The sequence below is a fragment of the Abramis brama genome, assembly GCF_963993115.1.
Source record: "Abramis brama genome assembly, chromosome: 3".
NCBI lineage: Eukaryota > Metazoa > Chordata > Actinopteri > Cypriniformes > Leuciscidae > Abramis > Abramis brama.
Window position 1 is genome coordinate 60,873,337 of NC_139965.1, and position 13,072 is coordinate 60,886,408.

Consider the following 13,072-nt stretch of genomic DNA (forward strand, 5'->3'; position numbering starts at 1 on the left):
GGAACGCGTTAATAAAGTAAATAGGGTCAATTTTGATTATTATTATTATGATTATCATTTATATTAAGTGAAACCTCATTGACACATTTAAATTATCGTTAGCCATTTTATTAGAGGTGAACGATATGACATTTAATTTCACGATAGCAATAAATCACAATATAGATCTTTTTTGTTTTATTATTGTTTAAATAAGTTATAATAAAATTAAATAATATTATCTTTAAATAAGAACAAAGACGCAAATGACAAACAATAGATACAATTAGCTACAGTAGTATTATTTAACATGTAGTAAGCAATATTACAGAAAATTAATAATCAAATGTAAAATTAAACAGGCTTTTATGAATTAAATATAAATTGATTCATTCATCTTTAATTAGTGCCGTGCTACACAGATATATTTACACACCCAAAATAAACAAGAGGCCTATAGCAGTATCTCTAGAGGCCCCGATATACTTCAGAACGAACTGGTCTGACGTCATTTAGGCCTAAACGAAGTTCGTTTCGAGAGTTTGAAACAGCTTCATTTCTGGAGTTAGTAACATGAACTTTCTGGAGATCTTCACTCTGGCTGATAAACGCCGTCAAACTCCCATTGGCTCGTAGTGATGATGTAATAAGTGGGTGTGGCTCTTAGGCTCCGCCTTCTTTGATGTAGAAAATTGACGAATAATAGTCACCACAATATATATTGTTATACCGCCCAGCCCTACATTCTTTATAACTTATTACTAGACATTACATTAGATATCATAATTCTTGATCTAGATAGAATACATTTATTTTCATCTAACATTAACATATGTCACCCTGGATCACAAAACCAGTCACATGTCGCACGGGTATATTTGTGGAAATAGCCAACTATACATTGCATGGGTCAAAATTATCGATTTTTCTTTTATGCCAAAAATCATTAGGATATTAAGTAAAGATCATGTTCCATGAAGACATTTTGTAAATGTCCTACCGTAAATATTTTAAAATATATATTTTTGTGAGTGAATGCAACACAGTCGCCAACATAAATGAACAACTTTAAAGGAGATTTTCTCAATGTTTTGATTTTTTGCATCCTCAGATTCCAGATTTTCAATAGTCATATCTCGGCCAAATATTGTCCTATCCTAACAAACCATACATAAATGGAAAGCTTGTTTATTCAGCTTTCGGAATATGCATAAATCTTTTCAAATAATTGACCCTTGTGACTGATTTTGTGGTCCAGGGTCATATATTTGGTACTTAATAATTTTCCATTAAAGATTATTTAAAGTGGTTTGTTTAATAATGGCTGTGTTGTTCTAAATTTTCCCCTCAAATGCACACTGGTATGAGACTTTCCGGATGCTATCCCACCACTATCTGTGTGAGCGTAACGTCCCAGAAAGCATGGATGCTCTCTTGGGGGGGGGGGTGTGTGTGTGTGTGTGTGAGTGTGTGGTACATGTCGCCCACTGTCTCACAAGTTACTTCAGAGACTTGCGTAAGTCTTACTCTCTCTCTCACCAACATTCATGTCTTCAACCACAGTGATACTCGTGGGAACAGTCGTTTTTGAGTCATCTTGAAGCATTATTTGGTTTGATAATTTGGTTTTATGAAATAATAACCTGTATTTTTGGCCATGATGTGCATTATACACTACTTTGAGCCTTTAAAATGTGTTTTATCATCTGAAATATGTGGTGACTGGCTCCATAATCTGTCCATAAACAAACAGTGAACAGCTCTGAGGACATATTTTAACATCCTAAGTATTTATATTCTGTATCGTTTTTAATAAAATCCTACCCTGTATGTTGCTTTGCATAAAATTAAACAATATACAGCACAATAACGAATGTATTGATAAAATAAAATGTACACAAACCTGTATTTTACCATGCACCAATTTGATGGAGCTGCACTGTTCTCTCTTAAAGAGGGCGCAAAAAGCCTGTGATAAATAACTCAACCCCTGGGTTGTTACGTCTGACCCAGGATCTGGGTAACAAAAAACTACCCAAACACTGGGTTGTTACATCTGACCCAGGATCTGGATAAAACAAAAACTACCCAAACACTGGGTTGTTACGTCTGACCCAGGATCTGGGTAACACAAAAACTACCCAAACACTGAGTTGTTACGTCTGACCCAGGATCTGGGTTACACAATAACTACCCAAACACTGGGTTGTTACGTCTGACCCAGGATCTGGGTAACACAAAAACTACCCAAACACTGGGTTGTTACATCTGACCCAGGATCTGGGTTACACAATAACTACCCAAACACTGGGTTGTTACATCTGACCCAGGATCTGGGTTACACAATAACTACCCAAACACTGGGTTGTTACGTCTGACCCAGGATCTGGGTAACACAAAAACTACCCAAACACTGAGTTGTTACGTCTGACCCAGGATCTGGGTAACACAAAAACTACCCAAACACTGAGTTGTTACATCTGACCCAGGATAAGGGTAACACAAAAACTACCCAAACACTGGGTTGTTACGTCTGACCCAGGATCTGGGTAACACAAAAACTACCCAAACACTGGGTTGTTACGTCTGACCCAGGATCTGGGTTACACAATAACTACCCAAACACTGGGTTGTTACGTCTGACCCAGGATCTGGGTAACACAAAAACTACCCAAACACTGGGTTGTTACATCTGACCCAGGATCTGGGTTACACAATAACTACCCAAACACTGGGTTGTTACATCTGACCCAGGATCTGGGTTACACAATAACTACCCAAACACTGGGTTGTTACGTCTGACCCAGGATCTGGGTAACACAAAAACTACCCAAACACTGAGTTGTTACGTCTGACCCAGGATCTGGGTAACACAAAAACTACCCAAACACTGAGTTGTTACATCTGACCCAGGATAAGGGTAACACAAAAACTACCCAAACACTGGGTTGTTACATCTGACCCAGGATCTGGGTTACACAATAACTACCCAAACACTGGGTTGTTACGTCTGACCCAGGATCTGGGTAACACAAAAACTACCCAAACACTGGGTTGTTACGTCTGACCCAGGATCTGGGTTACACAATAACTACCCAAACACTGGGTTGTTACGTCTGACCCAGGATCTGGGTAACACAAAAACTACCCAAACACTGGGTTGTTACGTCTGACCCAGGATCTGGGTAACACAAAAACTACCCAAACACTGGGTTGTTACGTCTGACCCAGGATCTGGGTTACACAATAACTACTCAAACACTGGGTTGTTACGTCTGACCCAGGATCTGGGTAACACAAAAACTACCCAAACACTGGGTTGTTACGTCTGACCCAGGATCTGGGTAACACAAAAACTACCCAAACACTGGGTTGTTACGTCTGACCCAGGATCTGGGTAACACAAAAACTACCCAAACACTGGGTTGTTACGTCTGACCCAGGATCTGGGTTACACAAAAACTACCCAAACACTGAGTTGTTACGTCTGACCCAGGATCTGGGTAACACAAAAACTACCCAAACACTGAGTTGTTACGTCTGACCCAGGATCTGGGTAACACAAAAACTACCCAAACACTGGGTTGTTACGTCTGATCCAGGAGCTGGGTAACACAAAAACTACCCAAACACTGAGTTGTTACGTCTGACCCAGGATCTGGGTAACACAAAAACTACCCAAACACTGGGTTGTTACGTCTGATCCAGGAGCTGGGTAACACAAAAACTACCCAAACACTGAGTTGTTACGTCTGACCCAGGATCTGGGTTACACAAAAACTACCCAAACACTGGGTTGTTACGTCTGACCCAGGATCTGGGTTACACAATAACTACCCAAACACTGAGTTGTTACGTCTGACTCAGGATCTGGGTTACACAATAACTACCCAAACACTGGGTTGTTACGTCTGACCCAGGATCTGGGTAACAAAAAAACGACCCAAACACTGGGTTGTTACGTCTGACCCAGGATCTGGGTTACACAAAAACTACCCAAACACTGAGTTGTTACGTCTGACCCAGGATCTGGGTTACACAATAACTACCCAAACACTGAGTTGTTACGTCTGACCCAGGATCTGGGTAACACAAAAACTACCCAAACACTGGGTTGTTACGTCTGACCCAGGATCTGGGTTACACAAAAACTACCCAAACACTGAGTTGTTACGTCTGACCCAGGATCTGGGTTACACAAAAACTACCCAAACACTGAGTTGTTACGTCTGACCCAGGATCTGGGTAACAAAAAAACTACCCAAACACTGGGTTGTTACGTCTGACCCAGGATCTGGGTTACACAAAAACTACCCAAACACTGAGTTGTTACGTCTGACCCAGGATCTGGGTAACAAAAAAACTACCCAAACACTGGGTTGTTACGTCTGACCCAGGATCTGGGTTACACAAAAACTACCCAAACACTGAGTTGTTACGTCTGACCCAGGATCTGGGTTACACAAAAACTACCCAAACACTGGGTTGTTACGTCTGACCCAGGATCTGGGTTACACAATAACTACCCAAACACTGAGTTGTTACGTCTGACCCAGGATCTGGGTAACACAAAAACTACCCAAACACTGGGTTGTTACGTCTGACCCAGGATCTGGGTTACACAAAAACTACCCAAACACTGAGTTGTTACGTCTGACCCAGGATCTGGGTTACACAAAAACTACCCAAACACTGAGTTGTTACGTCTGACCCAGGATCTGGGTAACAAAAAAACTACCCAAACACTGGGTTGTTACGTCTGACCCAGGATCTGGGTTACACAAAAACTACCCAAACACTGAGTTGTTACGTCTGACCCAGGATCTGGGTAACAAAAAAACTACCCAAACACTGGGTTGTTACGTCTGACCCAGGATCTGGGTTACACAAAAACTACCCAAACACTGAGTTGTTACGTCTGACCCAGGATCTGGGTTACACAAAAACTACCCAAACACTGAGTTGTTACGTCTGACCCAGGATCTGGGTTACACAAAAACTACCCAAACACTGGGTTGTTACGTCTGACCCAGGATCTGGGTTACACAAAAACTACCCAAACACTGAGTTGTTACGTCTGACCCAGGATCTGGGTTACACAAAAACTACCCAAACACTGAGTTGTTACGTCTGACCCAGGATCTGGGTAACAAAAAAACTACCCAAACACTGGGTTGTTACGTCTGACCCAGGATCTGGGTTACACAAAAACTACCCAAACACTGGGTTGTTACGTCTGACCCAGGATCTGGGTTACACAATAACTACCCAAACACTGGGTTGTTACGTCTGACCCAGGATCTGGGTAACAAAAAAACTACCCAAACACTGAGTTGTTACGTCTGACCCAGGATCTGGGTAACACAAAAACTACCCAAACACTGGGTTGTTACGTCTGACCCAGGATCTGGGTTACACAAAAACTACCCAAACACTGAGTTGTTACGTCTGACCCAGGATCTGGGTTACACAAAAACTACCCAAACACTGAGTTGTTACGTCTGACCCAGGATCTGGGTAACAAAAAAACTACCCAAACACTGGGTTGTTACGTCTGACCCAGGATCTGGGTTACACAAAAACTACCCAAACACTGAGTTGTTACGTCTGACCCAGGATCTGGGTTACACAAAAACTACCCAAACACTGGGTTGTTACGTCTGACCCAGGATCTGGGTTACACAATAACTACCCAAACACTGAGTTGTTACGTCTGACCCAGGATCTGGGTAACACAAAAACTACCCAAACACTGGGTTGTTACGTCTGACCCAGGATCTGGGTTACACAAAAACTACCCAAACACTGAGTTGTTACGTCTGACCCAGGATCTGGGTTACACAAAAACTACCCAAACACTGAGTTGTTACGTCTGACCCAGGATCTGGGTAACAAAAAAACTACCCAAACACTGAGTTGTTACGTCTGACCCAGGATCTGGGTTACACAAAAACTACCCAAACACTGAGTTGTTACGTCTGACCCAGGATCTGGGTAACAAAAAAACTACCCAAACACTGGGTTGTTACGTCTGACCCAGGATCTGGGTTACACAAAAACTACCCAAACACTGAGTTGTTACGTCTGACCCAGGATCTGGGTTACACAAAAACTACCCAAACACTGAGTTGTTACGTCTGACCCAGGATCTGGGTTACACAAAAACTACCCAAACACTGGGTTGTTACGTCTGACCCAGGATCTGGGTTACACAAAAACTACCCAAACACTGAGTTGTTACGTCTGACCCAGGATCTGGGTTACACAAAAACTACCCAAACACTGAGTTGTTACGTCTGACCCAGGATCTGGGTAACAAAAAAACTACCCAAACACTGGGTTGTTACGTCTGACCCAGGATCTGGGTTACACAAAAACTACCCAAACACTGGGTTGTTACGTCTGACCCAGGATCTGGGTTACACAATAACTACCCAAACACTGGGTTGTTACGTCTGACCCAGGATCTGGGTAACAAAAAAACTACCCAAACACTGGGTTGTTACGTCTGACCCAGGATCTGGGTTACACAAAAACTACCCAAACACTGAGTTGTTACGTCTGACCCAGGATCTGGGTTACACAATAACTACCCAAACACTGAGTTGTTACGTCTGACCCAGGATCTGGGTAACACAAAAACTACCCAAACACTGGGTTGTTACGTCTGACCCAGGATCTGGGTTACACAAAAACTACCCAAACACTGAGTTGTTACGTCTGACCCAGGATCTGGGTAACAAAAAAACTACCCAAACACTGGGTTGTTACGTCTGACCCAGGATCTGGGTTACACAAAAACTACCCAAACACTGAGTTGTTACGTCTGACCCAGGATCTGGGTTACACAAAAACTACCCAAACACTGGGTTGTTACGTCTGACCCAGGATCTGGGTTACACAAAAACTACCCAAACACTGAGTTGTTACGTCTGACTCAGGATCTGGGTAACACAAAAACTACCCAAACACTGGGTTGTTACGTCTGACCCAGGATCTGGGTTACACAAAAACTACCCAAACACTGAGTTGTTACGTCTGACTCAGGATCTGGGTAACACAAAAACTACCCAAACACTGAGTTGTTACGTCTGACCCAGGATCTGGGTTACACAAAAACTACCCAAACACTGGGTTGTTACGTCTGACCCAGGATCTGGGTTACACAAAAACTACCCAAACACTGAGTTGTTACGTCTGACTCAGGATCTGGGTTACACAAAAACTACCCAAACACTGGGTTGTTACGTCTGACCCAGGATCTGGGTTACACAAAAACTACCCAAACACTGAGTTGTTACGTCTGACCCAGGATCTGGGTAACAAAAAAACTACCCAAACACTGGGTTGTTACGTCTGACCCAGGATCTGGGTTACACAAAAACTACCCAAACACTGAGTTGTTACGTCTGACCCAGGATCTGGGTTACACAATAACTACCCAAACACTGAGTTGTTACGTCTGACCCAGGATCTGGGTAACACAATAACTACCCAAACACTGAGTTGTTACGTCTGACCCAGGATCTGGGTAACACAATAACTACTCAAACACTGAGTTGTTACGTCTGACCCAGGATCTGGGTAACACAAAAACTACCCAAACACTGAAAAATAACCCAAAATACTCAACCCAGGATTTGGGTAGAAAAAATAACCCAAGATTTTTTAGTGTGTGTGAAAACTTCCTTAGAACGCTCTTAGTCACCAAGACGAAACAAGTGTTTGAAAAGCACTGAAAATCACAATTGTCTTTGGTTAAATTACACTGTAGTGATTCGCCAAAATAAACCGTTCGTATAACAACAGGATAACCTTCAAAATTGGCTGGAAATATCCCAGTGCTGATGTGTAAAACCTCTGGCTTGGCTTGCTAAGGCAGACTGTTATTCTTTCCATAGAAACTCAGTAACTCTACACCATCTATGGAGCAGCGTCAAGTGCTCTGGAGCCCCGATTCTTGTTAAAACAATCACAGCTACACGTGTCAAAACACAAGACATCACAGTCATCTAGTTCTGTGGAAAATGGCCTGCAGATTTCACACTCCCGCTGTAGTGAGGAACAGGTTAGATGTGAACGAACGCTGAAGTGGCCTTTCATTGAATCTCACTGGAAAGAAAAACGCCAAGACAAACTGGAAAGACAAATACAGCTCTGTGTTTCCCAGGTGTCCTCACTCACCTCGTCAAGCCCGAATATCTCTGCTGCGATGCCATCCATTCTCACACATCAGTTTAAAACACTGGGTTAAAAACAACCCAATTTGGGTTGGGCTGGGTAAATATAGGACAGAACACGTTGGGTTAATTTTACCCAGCATAATGGGTTGATTTAACCCAGTATAGTTGATTCATATTTACTATAATACTATTTTTTTTTCATACATTAATTAATGTCTACGGTTTAACTTAAATCCTCTAAACTTAAAAAAAAATACTCGATACAATCACTGGCTTGCATAGTAATTATTTTTTTAATCATATTTTACAGAATAGTATATTTTATATCATTTGTAATACATATTGCCAACATTTAAGCACGTTTAACAAATATTAGAAGTAAAAATTAAAAATGTATAAGTAATTCAAGTGTAATCGACCATATGCTGTGACTCCATAACCTGTCCATAAACAATCAGTGTACATTTCTGAGGACATATTTTAACATGGACAAATAACCCAAGATTTTTTAGAGTGCACATACAGAGTATGTACTTCAGTTTCCAGAATAGTTTCAAGTAAGGGAATGGCTCGTCTGATGTCGGTCTATTAAAACCTTTATTTTATAGGTTACATTATTCAGCAGTGCATTTCCATCAGTGTTTAGGTAAAGTATAACCACATTCAGGCTGTAATTGTCGACTGTGCAACTTTCCTGCTTACTAAAGCACTGTTACTATTCATACTTGCGGTTATTAAAAACCCCTTAATGTTACGTCTTAAACTTTTAGTGTGGTCGTTTGTGGTACGGACATGATTGAAGTTATGTGTCTTGAGGAGAGTTGTGCTTTTACTTTTCTAAACAATCAGACGGTTTTCACCTGGTGGACTGAAAAGACAAAAAAAAATAAAAAATTAATAATGCATTTAAATTGCCCTTATTATGCTATTTTTGGATGATGGCTGTTATGTAAAAGGTCTGCAAAGTTTCAAAGAGCAAAGACAAAGTTATTGTCTCCAAAAAAAGAGAATCAATTCTGAACTGCTGAAACGAGTCGTCAGTTATTTCAGTCTCACTTCCTGTTACAAACCAATGTAACTAATTTGCATAATGCCAGTCTGTGGTCTTGATTGACTGAACAGTGTCTCTTAGCTCCGCCCTCAAACACTGTAGTGTATCTGAGACTGGAGGAGTTTGGTTTGTGTTATTCATGTCGAGAAGACGCTGTTTTCTGAGATTGATACGGTAAAACCCACGCCATCGTCACTGTTCGTATCACTGTGATCAAGAGCTGAGATTCAGATATGATAATGAGCGTTTGCTTTCTGACCAATCAGAGCAGAGGAAGCTCTCAGAGAGGCGGAGTTTAGAGAGACTGAATCCTTTATCAATCCGTTTCAGACACCGAGAGAAAAGAGCTGGTGCTGTAATGGAGATTATGAGGAAATTAAAGTGTTTTTGACCTTGGATGCGTGTGAACCTGTTGTAGGAGACGCCAAAACAACATTAGGAGCCTAAAATAGCATAATATGGCACTTTAACAGATGTCAAATGTAAAAGTTTGGCCCTAACAGTGCCCAGTTGTAGCTAAAGTTTAGAGGTCTTTACAGACAGTCCCAGTGCTCTTTACCTATTTTATTTTTATTTATTTGTATTTTGACAGTCCTGCCATGATCAGAATAGCTGGGCCTGCCTTTGCATTTTCCTAAACTCTCGCAAAAGTTAAACACTCACACATGTGCTTATTTTCTCCTATACCTCTGCGCTGTTGGAAAAATACTGTTAGAAAGCCCGTCTTTGGGTGGCAACAATGTAAATTTTGCAATTAAATATTACAAGAGTTTCTGCAAAGCCTGTAAAGCTATTGTTATGACAACCGATGGATGGGTAGTTGACAAATACTGTGTTCATGGACGTGTTTAACCTTTTTTTTTTTTTTTAAATGGCAGGTTTAAACTAAAATGAACCTTAAATATGAGGTTCATTTTTAAGCTGAAGCTAATTTGTAATGGAAACTGTAATATTGACAATAAAACCAGTTATTGGACTTTTGTGAAGAAAAGTTACATGATTTTGAGTGTGACAAACTACATCATCATAGTCTTTAATGTAATGTTTAAAATGTATCTTTATAAAAGTTCACGATGCTGTTGCTGATTAAATATAACGTGGATAGCACTGAATAAATATCTTTTCGTCAAGTTAGATACTGATTATTAATCTCTCTCTATCTAAACCTCTCTATTTAACCGTCGGACTCGTAGATCCGCCATGTTTGTAGTTTTTTAACATTGTGTATTCGTGTTTGTAGTTCTAATCGAATATTTAGAACATGCTTGTTAACTGTGCTTGTGATTTGGGTATTTGCTCTTATTTTCTACTGCCTGTTCACTTGCCTTTTAATAATGTCTGAAGTTTATTAGTTAGGCTAGTAGTTTTTGTGGTACCAGAGTACTTAAAGTGTGCTTTAAGTAATAAATGGAAAGCAAAGTCAACCCCAACCCCCCAAAAAAATTCTTGCTGATCTGAAAAATGATCCGATTTGTGACTCAAAAACCGTAATGTGATCCGAACCGTGAGTTTTGTGATCTGTTGAACCACTATCATTTAAACATACTACAATTTGGGACACACTAATTCTAATTTCGAATACTATTTAGGATGGAAAGTATGTGAATTGGGACTTTTTTACTGATCTGCACCAGCTTCAACTTCTGTGCATTTCTCTTTTCTTACTGTATTTTTCCTCTCCATCCCACAGGACACACTGGACGTTTCATCAAGGCTCTTTTCAGCACCAGTCTGGTTTTCCTCTTGGCACACGTGTGCTTCCAGATCTGCTTATACACCATCCCCAGCCTGGATGATGCACTGGGACACAACTGTGAGTACAACTTATTTCAGGTGCATGCAGGGGCGGATCTAGAAAAATATTGATGGGGTGGCGAGAGGGGGGCAGGAATTTTTGAGGGGTGGCAAAATATGGCAGACGTATATATACTGAATTTAATCACAGTTAAATTGGCCATAACTTTTAATTTGTTGCTGCCAATAGGGATGGGTATCATTCGGTATTACTACTCTTACCAATACTCCTTATCGATCCGGTACTTTAACGGTATTCTTATTGGTTCTTTTTGTTATATTAAAAAAAAGGAAAAAAAAAATTTAGAACACAATTAATATTGTTTTATATTTTGAAATGTAAAATAAATATCTATAGCAAAAGAAAAAGCAATGCTTTAACAAAACAAAATAAAACATACGTTATGCAGAATGGTGCAGGCTTTTGTGTTTTATATTCAGAAGACATAGGACACCAAAAACAAAGTACAAACACATGGTCAAACAAAAAAAGTATACAATTAAACACATATACAAATTATATACCCAGTGCTTTAATTTCAGTAATGTCTACCGACATTACTGTTCAGGAGTAATATGGACTAAAAAGACATCTAATAAAGTCAGATTTAAAATAACACTGCATAGTTTATCATAGATAGATATAGAAGCTTATATCATTCAAGAGCTGCGACTGATTTTCTCTTTGCCTTTTGTTGTTTGATTCACATTAATGGAGCAAACGTCAGCAGGATTATTAGACTGCTGCCTCTTTAAGACCAAATGCAGATCTAATCATTATTACGCATCATATTTTCTCCCAACTATTAACGCCCATACTTAATCCTATTGTATTTGTTATTTCCCCAGTTGTAGCCTAGTTTCATTGCTGTGATATCTGAGAGGAACTGGGTTTAATAGGACTGCTTAGCTAATCAAATGATCGATCTCCTAACTGGCACTGTATTGTGTGTTGTAACGTAACGTCGGCGTAACGGCGACCATCAGTAAACGTTATGGATACAAACAATATTTTATATTTTTTATTAAGCTGTTCTTGTCTTTACTAAAATAAAAAATAGGCCAATCAAAGGGAAGAGTGCTCTTACAAATCACGAGGGAGCGATTTGACCGCTGATTTTGGCTAACGTAATAGACTCGCTGTTTTTGCTGATGCTGAATGGTCTTTAGCATACAATACATTCATTACAAATGTAACTTTAAGCTAAACATGTATTTAAACTACACCTGGGGAAACTCAATTCACCTTCAGAGGCTCTGGGGAAGCTCCGTCTCTCCAGTCGGGTTGCAAGACACTGCGTACTGCAGACAGATGCACTGTGCTGCACTGCCCAGGCTGTCCAGCTGCCACTGGTGAAATTTCATTTTCGCGGGGGTCGCTGCCGTGCTAGTGATGGGTGAAACCATTGTGAGGGGGAGGGGATTCTAAATCGGCGATTTCTGTTTGAGAGGAGTTTGTTGCGGGTCTCCTTGGCCTTCAACGTGTAGGCTATGAACATAAAATATACTTTAAAAATATTATCTGATTTATAAATGGGGTGGCAACAGGGGTGGCAAGACTGTATCCCAGGGATGGCAGCTGCCACCCTTTGCCACCCCGTAGATCCGCCACTGGGTGCATGTTCATTTGACCCGGAAATATTTTTTGAGTGTTCATCGGAGGGGTCCGAGACCCCGTGACTTCTGTCGCACTTGAACCATCAATACACCAAAAAATATATATAATTATGGATTCAAAGATTTTTTTGGTTAAAATTGAAAAAAGTAACAAATCCTTCCCTCGCGGGTCAATTTGACCCCCATAGGAATGAATTGAGTGCGAGGAATGCGTCAGTACACATAGAAAAACCTAAAAATGCTCAAAATTCAAACTAAAAATGCTAAAACTTTACCAAAAAAATTATTTTATAATGTCTACATGTGTATCTGAATGCATACTGAAGTGAACTGACTTTAGGACCCAGAGGAACAGCTCCTTTGCTCCATATAGAGCTATAAGGCCATCTAGTGGCGAGAGTTATGAAATATCATGTTATATTATTTGTTTTCCACAAGAGGTCGGCAA

At 40.3% G+C, this 13,072-nt stretch overlaps 1 protein-coding gene across 1 annotated transcript in view; it reads left to right on the plus strand.

The window, feature by feature from the left end:
* Window positions 1-13,072, plus strand: part of piezo1 (piezo type mechanosensitive ion channel component 1 (Er blood group)) — a 144,568-nt gene that overhangs the window by 51,607 nt on the left and 79,889 nt on the right. Inside the window, exon 3 of the mRNA XM_084108660.1 lies at window positions 10,904-11,026. Within this exon, the coding sequence (XP_083964786.1) occupies window positions 10,904-11,026 (123 nt within the window). The remainder of the gene's footprint in view (window positions 1-10,903; window positions 11,027-13,072) is intronic.